At 64.1% G+C, this 10,000-nt stretch overlaps 1 protein-coding gene across 1 annotated transcript in view; it reads right to left on the bottom strand.

The window, feature by feature from the left end:
* Positions 1-2,026: 2,026 nt before the first annotated feature.
* The window catches only part of LOC140458964 (capping protein, Arp2/3 and myosin-I linker protein 3-like), a 24,310-nt gene continuing 16,336 nt past the window's right edge, over positions 2,027-10,000 (bottom strand). Inside the window, exons 7-10 of the mRNA XM_072553700.1 lie at positions 9,869-9,944; positions 8,503-8,591; positions 2,814-2,908; positions 2,027-2,193 (exon numbers count right to left, since the gene is read on the bottom strand). Coding sequence (XP_072409801.1) covers positions 2,027-2,193; positions 2,814-2,908; positions 8,503-8,591; positions 9,869-9,944 — 427 coding nt within the window. The remainder of the gene's footprint in view (positions 2,194-2,813; positions 2,909-8,502; positions 8,592-9,868; positions 9,945-10,000) is intronic.

Below are 10,000 nucleotides of genomic sequence, written 5' to 3' on the forward strand. Positions count from 1 at the left end.
GCCCCCCTCGCACTGCCCTCAGCAGCTGACCCTCCGACAGGGCCCACTCCCTCAGCACTGACCCTCCGACAGGGCCCACTCCCTCAGCACTGACCCTCCGACAGTGCGGCCACTCCCTCAGCACTGACCCTCCGACAGTGCCCACTCCCTCAGCACTGACCCTCCGACAGGGCCCACTCCCTCAGCACTGACCCTCCGACAGGGCCCACTCCCTCAGCACTGACCCTCCGACAGTGCGGCCCTCCCTCAGCACTGACCCTCCGACAGTGCCCACTCCCTCAGCACTGACCCTCCGACAGGGCCCACTCCCTCAGCACTGACCCTCCGACAGGGCCCACTCCCTCAGCACTGACCCTCCGACAGGGCCCACTCCCTCAGCACTGACCCTCCGACAGGGCCCACTCCCTCAGCACTGACCCCCCGACAGTGCCCCCTCCCTCAGCACTGACCCTCCGACAGTGCGGCACTCCCACAGCACTGACCCTCCGACAGGGCCCACTCCCTCAGCACTGACCCTCCGACAGTGCCCCACTCCCTCAGCACTGACCCTCCGACAGGTGGCCCACTCCCTCAGCACTGACCCTCCGACAGGGCCCACTCCCTCAGCACTGACCCTCCGACAGTGCGGCACTCCCTCAGCACTGACCCTCCGACAGTGCCCACTCCCTCAGCACTGACCCTCCGACAGGGCCCACTCCCTCAGCACTGACCCTCCGACAGGGCCCACTCCCTCAGCACTGACCCTCCGACAGTGCGGCCCTCCCTCAGCACTGACCCTCCGACAGTGCCCACTCCCTCAGCACTGACCCTCCGACAGGGCCCACTCCCTCAGCACTGACCCTCCGACAGGGGCCCACTCCCTCAGCATTGACCCTCCGACAGTGCCCACTCCCTCAGCACTGACCCTCCGACAGGGCCCACTCCCTCAGCACTGACCCTCCGACAGTGCGACACTCCCTCAGCACTGACCCTCCGACAGTGCGACACTCCCTCAGCACTGACCCTCCGACAGGGCCCACTCCCTCAGCACTGACCCTCCGACAGGGCCCACTCCCTCAGCACTGACCCTCCGACAGTGCCCCACTCCCTCAGCACTGACCCTCCGACAGGGCCCACTCCCTCAGCACTGACCCTCCGACAGGGCCCACTCCCTCAGCACTGACCCTCCGACAGGGCCCACTCCCTCAGCACTGACCCTCCGACAGTGCCCACTCCCTCAGCACTGACCCTCCGACAGTGCCCACTCCCTCAGCACTGACCCTCCGACAGTGCGGCCCTCCCTCAGCACTGACCCTCCGACAGGGCCCACCCCCTCAGCACTGACCCTCCGACAGGGCCCACTCCCTCAGCACTGACCCTCCGACAGGGCCCACTCCCTCAGCACTGACCCTCCAACAGTGTCCACTCCCTCAGCACTGACCCTCCGACAGTGCCCACTCCCTCAGCACTGACCCTCCGACAGTGCGGCACTCCCTCAGCACTGACCCTCCGACAGTGCCCACTCCCTCAGCACTGACCCTCCGACAGTGCCCACTCCCTCAGCACTGACCCTCCGACAGTGCCCACTCCCTCAGCACTGACCCTCCGACAGTGCCCACTCCCTCAGCACTGACCCTCCGACAGGGCCCACTCCCTCAGCACTGACCCTCCGACAGTGCGACACTCCCTCAGCACTGACCCTCCGACAGTGCGACACTCCCTCAGCACTGACCCTCCGACAGGGCCCACTCCCTCAGCACTGACCCTCCGACAGTGCCCACTCCCTCAGCACTGACCCTCCGACAGGGCCCACTCCCTCAGCACTGACCCTCCGACAGGGCCCACTCCCTCAGCACTGACCCCCCGACAGTGCCCACTCCCTCAGCACTGACCCTCCGACAGTGCCCACTCTGTCAGCACTGACCCTCCGACAGTGCGGCACTCACTCCCTCAGCACTGACCCTCCGACAGTGCGACACTCCCTCAGCACTGACCCTCCGACAGGGCCCACTCCCTCAGCACTGACCCTCCGACAGGGCCCACTCTGTCAGCACTGACCCTCTGAGAGTGGGAGGGGATGGAGAGGGTGTAGGTGTGGGGAGGGGAGAGGAGGGGGTGAGCTCTGACCTTTGTGGGTGAGCGAGGTCCTGGAGAGATTCAAGTATCTCAGTCCGCGATGGTATCCAGCGAGAAACTGACTCAACGAGGAGACTCCTGTCAGGGGAGAGAGAGAGAGAGTGTGAGAGCACAAGGGGGAGAGAGGGATAGGATGTGAGAAGTTGACAGGGAGAGAGAGTTTGGGAGGCTGAGACAGAGAGAGAGAGAGAATCAGAGAGACAGAGAGAGAGAGAGAATCAGAGAGACAGAGAGAGAGAGTTTGGGGAGGTTAGACACAGAGACGGAGAGAGAGAGAGAATCAGAGAGACAGAGAGAGAGAGAGTTTGGGAGGTTAGACACAGAGACGGAGAGAGAGAGAGAATCAGAGAGACAGAGAGAGAGAGAGTTTGGGAGGTTAGACACAGAGACGGAGAGAGAGAGAGAATCAGAGAGACAGAGAGAGAGAGAGTTTGGGAGGTTAGACACAGAGACGGAGAGAGAGAGAGAATCAGAGAGACAGAGAGAGAGAGAGTTTGGGAGGTTAGACACAGAGACGGAGAGAGAGAGAGAATCAGAGAGACAGAGAAAGAGAGAGAGAGAGAGACAGTGAGAGTGAAAGTGAGAGAGCAGGCCCGAGAGAGGAAAGGGTTCTGTCTGAGAGGGAGGGAGGTGCAGACAGAGGGTAGGGGGAGGGTGGGGGATGAGACAGACGACAGGCTGTGACGCTCTGACCCTACCTTTATCTTCTAAAGGGTTATTTGTCAGGTTGAGAGCGGTCAGAGATGTGTACGGGTTCTCAGACAGTGCAGCAGACAATTTCACGGCGAACTCCCTGCCGATCACACAGGATCACCAGTTAGCGGGCAGAATGGTCTCCTCCCAGACTTCACCCACAAAACAGGGAGGGGAACAAATACAGGTCGGTCACAGACAGAGCAGCGAGGGGGAGGGAAACGGGGAAGGGGATTGGGGTCCATCGGGGACGGTGTAGAGAGGGAGGGAACGGGGAAGGGGTTTGGGGTCCATGGGGGACGGTGTAGAGAGGGAAGGAACGGGGAAGGGGATTGGGGTCCATGGGGGACGGTGTAGAGTGGGTGGGAACGGGGAAGGGGTTTGGGGGTCCATGGGGGACGGTGTAGAGAGGGAGGAACGGGGAAGGGGTTTGGGGTCCATGGGGGACGGTGTAGAGAGGGAGGGAACGGGGAAGGGGTTTGGGGTCCATGGGGGGACGGTGTAGAGCGGGAGGGAACGGGGAAGGGGTTTGGGGTCCATGGGGGACGGTGTAGAGGGGGAGGGAACGGGGAAGGGGTTTGGGGGTCCATGGGGGACGGTGTAGAGCGGGAGGGAACGGGGAAGGGGTTTGGGGTCCATGGGGGACGGTGTAGAGAGGGAGGGAACGGGGAAGGGGTTTGGGGGTCCATGGGGACGGTGTAGAGAGGGAGGGAACGGGGAAGGGGTTTGGGGTCCATGGGGGATGGTGTAGAGCGGGAGGGAACGGGGAAGGGGTTTGGGGTCCATGGGGGGACGGTGTAGAGCGGGGAGGGAACGGGGAAGGGGTTTGGGGTCCATGGGGGACGGTGTAGAGAGGGAGGGAACGGGGAAGGGGTTTGGGGTCCATGGGGGACGGTGTAGAGAGGGAGGGAACGGGGAAGGGGTTTGGGGTCCATCGGGGGACGGTGTAGAGAGGGAGGGAACGGGGAAGGGGTTTGGGGTCCATCGGGGGACGGTGTAGAGAGGGAGGGAACGGGGAAGGGGTTTGGGGTCCATGGGGGACGGTGTAGAGAGGGAGGGAACGGGGAAGGGGTTTGGGGTCCATGGGGGACGGTGTAGAGAGGGAGGGAACGGGGAAGGGGTTTGGGGTCCATGGGGGACGGTGTAGAGAGGGAGGGAACGGGGAAGGGGTTGGGGGCCATGGGGGACGGTGTAGAGAGGGAGGGAACGGGGAAGGGGTTTGGGGGTCCATGGGGGACGGTGTAGAGCAGGATGGAACGGGGAAGGGGTTTGGGGTCCATGGGGGACGGTGTAGAGAGATGGAGAGAACGGGGAAGGGGTTTGGGGTCCATGGGGGACGGTGTAGAGAGGGAGGGAACGGGGAAGGGGTTTGGGGTCCATGGGGACGGTGTAGAGAGGGAGGGAACGGGGAAGGGGTTTGGGGTCCATGGGGACGGTGTAGAGAGGGAGGGAACGGGGAAGGGGTTTGGGGTCAATGGGTGATGGTGTAGAGCGGGAGGGAATGGGGAAGTGGTTTGGGGTCCATGGGGGACGGTGTAGAGAGGGAGGGAACGGGGAAAGGGTTTGGGGTCCAAGGGGGACGGTGTAGAGCGGGAGTGAACGGGGAAGGGGTTTGGGGTCCATGGGGGACGGTGTAGAGCGGGAGGGAACGGGGAAGGGGTTTGGAGTCCATGGGGGACGGTGTAGAGAGGGAGGGAACGGGGAAGGGGTTTGGGGTCCATGGGGGACGGTGTAGAGAGGGAGGGAACGGGGAAGGGGTTTGGGGTCCATGGGGACGGTGTGGAGCAGGAGGGAACGGGGAAGGGGTTTGGGGTCCATGGGGGACGGTGTAGAGCGGGAGGGAACGGGGAAGGGGTTTGGGGTCCATGGGGGACGGTGTAGAGCGGGAGGGAACGGGGAAGGGGTTTGGGGTCCATGGGGGACGGTGTAGAGCGGGAGGGAACGGGGAAGGGGTTTGGGGTCCATGAGGGACGGTGTAGAGCAGGAGGGAACGGGGAAGGGGTTTGGGGTCCATCGGGGGACGGTGTAGAGAGGGAGGGAACGGGGAAGGGGTTTAGGGTCCATGAGGGACGGTGTAGAGCAGGAGGGAACGGGGAAGGGGTTTGGGGTCCATCGGGGGACGGTGTAGAGTGGGAGGGAACGGGGAAGGGGTTTGGGGTCCGTGGGGGACGGTGTAGAGCGGGAGGGAACGGGGAAGGGGTTTGGGGTCCATGGGGGACGGTGTAGAGAGGGAGGGAATGGGGAAGGGGTATGGGGTCCATGGGGGACTGTGTAGAGTGTGAGGGAACGGGGAAGGTGTTTGGGGTCCGTGGGGGACGGTGTAGAGAGGGAGGGAACGGGGAAGGGGTTTGGGGTCCATGGGGGACGGTGTAGAGAGGGAGGGAACGGGGAAGGGGTTTGGGGTCCATGGGGGACGGTGTAGAGAGGGAGGGAACGGGGAAGGGGTTTGGGGTCCATGGGGGACGGTGTAGAGAGGGAGGGAACGGGGAAGGGGTTTGGGGTCCATGGGGGGCGGTGTAGAGCAGGAGGGAACGGGGAAGGGGTTTGGGGTCCATCGGGGGACGGTGTAGAGAGGGAGGGAACGGGGAAGGGGTTTGGGGTCCATGGGGGATGGTGTAGAGGGGAGGGAACGGGGAAGGGGTTTGGGGTCCATGGGGGACGGTGTAGAGAGGGAGGGAACGGGGAAGGGGTTTGGGGTCCATGGGGGACGGTGTAGAGAGGGAGGGAACGGGGAAGGGGTTTGGGGTCCATGGGGGACGGTGTAGAGCGGGAGGGAACGGGGAAGGGGTTTGGGGTCCATGGGGGACGGTGTAGAGCGGGAGGGAACGGGGAAGGGGTTTGGGGTCCATCGGGGGACGGTGTAGAGAGATGGAGAGAACGGGGAAGGGGTTTGGGGTCCATGGGGGACGGTGTAGAGAGGGAGGGAACGGGGAAGGGGTTTGGGGTCCATGGGGACGGTGTAGAGAGGGAGGGAACGGGGAAGGGGTTTGGGGTCCATGGGGACGGTGTAGAGAGGGAGGGAACGGGGAAGGGGTTTGGGGTCAATGGGTGATGGTGTAGAGCGGGAGGGAATGGGGAAGTGGTTTGGGGTCCATGGGGGACGGTGTAGAGCAGGAGGGAACGGGGAAGGGGTTTGGGGTCCATGGGGGACGGTGTAGAGTGGGTGGGAACGGGGAAGGGGTTTGGGGTCCATGGGGACGGTGTAGAGAGGGAGGGAACGGGGAAGGGGTTTGGGGTCCATGGGGACGGTGTAGAGAGGGAGGGAACGGGGAAGGGGTTTGGGGTCCATGGGGGACGGTGTAGAGCAGGAGGGAACGGGGAAGGGGTTTGGGGTCCATGGGGGACGGTGTAGAGAGGGAGGGAACGGGGAAGGGGTTTGGGGTCCATGGGGGACGGTGTAGAGAGGGAGGGAACGGGGAAGGGGTTTGGGGTCCATGGGGACGGTGTAGAGAGGGAGGGAACGGGGAAGGGGTTTGGGGTCCATGGGGGACGGTGTAGAGTGGGTGGGAACGGGGAAGGGGTTTGGGGTCCGTGGGGGACGGTGTAGAGCGGGAGGGAACGGGGAAGGGGTTTGGGGTCCGTGGGGGACGGTGTAGAGCGGGAGGGAACGGGGAAGGGGTTCGGGGTCCATGGGGGACGGTGTAGAGCAGGAGGGAACGGGGAAGGGGTTTGGGGTCCATGGGGACGGTGTAGAGAGGGAGGGAACGGGGAAGGGGTTTGGGGTCTATGGGGGACGGTGTAGAGAGGGAGGGAACGGGGAAGGGGTTTGGGGTCCAAGGGGGGACGGTGTAGAGAGGGAGGGAACGGGGAAGGAGTTTGGGGTCCATGGGGACGGGTGTAGAGAGGGAGGGAACGGGGAAGGAGTTTGGGGTCAATGGGGGACGGTGTAGAGAGGGAGGGAACGGGGAAGGAGTTTGGGGTCAATGGGGGACGGTGTAGAGAGGGAGGGAACGGGGAAGGGGTTTGGGGTCCATGGGGGACGGTGTAGAGAGGGAGGGAACGGGGAAGGGGTTTGGGGTCCATGGGGGACGGTGTGGAGAGCGAGGGAACGGGGAAGGGGTTTGGGGTCCATGGGGGACGGTGTAGAGAGGGAGGGAACGGGGAAGGGGTTTGGGGTCCATGGGGGACGGTGTGGAGAGGGAGGGAACGGGTAAGGGGTTTTGGGGTCCATGGGGGACGGTGTAGAGAGGGAGGGAACGGGGAAGGGGTTTGGGGTCCATGGGGGACGGTGTAGAGAGGGAGGGAACGGGGAAGGGGTTTGGGGTCCATGGGGGACGGTGTAGAGAGGGAGGGAACGGGGAAGGAGTTTGGGGTCAATGGGGGACGGTGTAGAGAGGGAGGGAACGGGGAAGGGGTTTGGGGTCCATGGGGGACGGTGTGGAGAGCGAGGGAACGGGGAAGGGGTTTGGGGTCCATGGGGGACGGTGTAGAGAGGGAGGGAACGGGGAAGGGGTTTGGGGTCCATGGGGGACGGTGTGGAGAGGGAGGGAACGGGTAAGGGGTTTTGGGGTCCATGGGGGACGGTGTAGAGAGGGAGGGAACGGGGAAGGGGTTTGGGGTCCATGGGGGACGGTGTAGAGAGGGAGGGAACGGGGAAGGGGTTTGGGGTCCATGGGGGACGGTGTAGAGAGGGAGGGAACGGGGAAGGGGTTTGGGGTCCATGGGGATGGTGTAGAGCGGGAGGGAACGGGGAAGGGGTTTGGGGTCCATGGGGGACGGTGTAGAGCGGGAGGGAACGGGGAAGGGGTTTGGGGTCCATGGGGGACGGTGTAGAGAGGGAGGGAACGGGGAATTGGTTTGGGGTCCATGGGGACGGTGTAGAGAGGGAGGGGAACGGGGAAGGGGTTTGGGGTCCATGGGGAACGGTGGAGAGAGGGAGGGAACGGGGAAGGGGTTTGGGGTCCATGGGGGACGGTGTGGAGAGCGAGGGAACGGGGAAGGGGTTTGGGGTCCATGGGGGACGGTGTAGAGAGGGAGGGAACGGGGAAGGGGTTTGGGGTCCATGGGGGACGGTATGGAGAGGGAGGGAACGGGGAAGGGGTTTGGGGTCCATGGGGGACGGTGTAGAGAGGGAGGGAACGGGGAAGGGGTTTGGGGTCCATGGGGGACGGTGTAGAGAGGGAGGGAAGGGGGAAGGGGTTTGGGGTCCATGGGGGACGTTGTAGAGAGGGTGGGAACGGGGAAGGAGTTTGGGGTCCATCGGGGACGGTGTAGAGAGGGAGGGAACGGGGAAGGGGTTTGGGGTCCATGGGGGACGGTGTAGAGTGGGAGGGAACGGGGAAGGGGTTTGGGGTCCATGGGGGACGGTGTAGAGAGGGAGCGAACGGGGAAGGGGTTTGGGGTCCATTGGGGACAGTGTAGAGAGGGAGGGAACGGGGAAGGGGTTTGGGGTCCATGGAGGACGGTGTAGAGAGGGAGGGAATGGGGAAGGGGTTTGGGGTCCATGGGGACGGTGTAGAGAGGGAGGGAACGGGGAAGGGGTTTGGGGTCCATGGGGGGACGGTGTAGAGAGGGAGGGAACGGGGAAGGGGTTTGGGGTCCATGGGGGACGGTGTAGAGAGGGAGGGAACGGGGAAGGGGTTTGGGGTCCATGGGGGACGGTGTAGAGAGGGAGGGAACGGGGAAGGGGTTTGGGGTCCATGGGGGACGGTGTAGAGAGGGAGGGAACGGGGAAGGGGTTTGGGGAGATCTCACATTTTGAGTCCCGTGTTCTCCATTTCGAGTTCCTCGATGCTCCGGGATCTGCTCATGGTGTGTATGACCTGCTCGATCACCTCCGACCCCTAGGGGAATGAACACACACTCCCTCAGCACTGACCCTCCGACAGGGCCCACTCCCTCAGCACTGACCCTCCGACAGTGCCCACTCCCTCAGCACTGACCCTCCGACAGTGCCCACTCCCTCAGCACTGACCCTCCGACAGTGCCCACTCCCTCAGCACTGACCCTCCGACAGGGCCCACTCCCTCAGCACTGACCCTCCGACAGGGCCCACTCCCTCAGCACTGACCCTGCGACAGTGCCCCCTCCCTCAGCACTGACCCTCCGACAGTGCGGCCCTCCCTCAGCACTGACCCTCCGACAGGGCCCACTCCCTCAGCACTGACCCTCCGACAGTGCGGCCCTCCCTCAGCACTGACCCTCCGACAGGGCCCACTCCCTCAGCACTGACCCTCCGACAGTGCCCACTCCCTCAGCACTGACCCTCCGACAGTGCCCACTCCCTCAGCACTGACCCTCCGACAGGGCCCACTCCCTCAGCACTGACCCTCCGACAGTACCCACTCCCTCAGCACTGACCCTCCGACAGTGCCCACTCCCTCAGCACTGACCCTCCGACAGGGCCCACTCCCTCAGCACTGACCCTCCGACAGTGCCCACTCCTTCAGCACTGACCCCCCGACAGTGCGGCCCTCCCTCAGCACTGACCCTCCGACAGGGCCCACTCCCTCAGCACTGACCCTCCGACAGGGCCCACTCCCTCAGCACTGACCCCCCGACAGTGCGGCCCTCCCTCAGCACTGACCCTCCGACAGTGCCCACTCCCTCAGCACTGACCCTCCGACAGGGCCCACTCCCTCAGCACTGACCCTCCGACAGTACCCACTCCCTCAGCACTGACCCTCCGACAGTGCCCACTCCCTCAGCACTGACCCTCCGACAGTGCCCACTCCCTCAGCACTGACCCTCCGATAGGGCACACTCCCTCAGCACTGACCCTACGACAGTGCGGCCCTCCCTCAGCACTGACCCTCCGACAGGGCCCACTCCCTCAGCACTGACCCTCCGACAGTACCCACTCCCTCAGCACTGACCCTCCGACAGTGCCCACTCCCTCAGCACTGACCCTCCGACAGTGCCCACTCCCTCAGCACTGACCCTCCGACAGTGTGGCCCTCCCTCAGCACTGACCCTCCGACAGTGCCCACTCCCTCAGCACTGACCCTCCGACAGGGCCCACTCCCTCAGCATTGACCCTCCGACAGTGCGGCACTCCCTCAGCACTGACCCTCCGACAGTGCCCACTCCCTCAGCATTGACCCTTGGACAGTATCCTTACCAGTTTGAGATCTTTGGTGGAGAGTTTAATGAACCACTGATTGTAGGCGAGAGCAGCAATTATCAAGGCCAAATCCCTGTTGGAGAGAGAGGAGGAGACTGTCAGGGAGAGAGAGAGAGGGAAAGGAAGAGA

The sequence above is a fragment of the Chiloscyllium punctatum genome, chromosome 34 (genome assembly GCF_047496795.1).
Source record: "Chiloscyllium punctatum isolate Juve2018m chromosome 34, sChiPun1.3, whole genome shotgun sequence".
Classification (NCBI taxonomy): domain Eukaryota; kingdom Metazoa; phylum Chordata; class Chondrichthyes; order Orectolobiformes; family Hemiscylliidae; genus Chiloscyllium; species Chiloscyllium punctatum.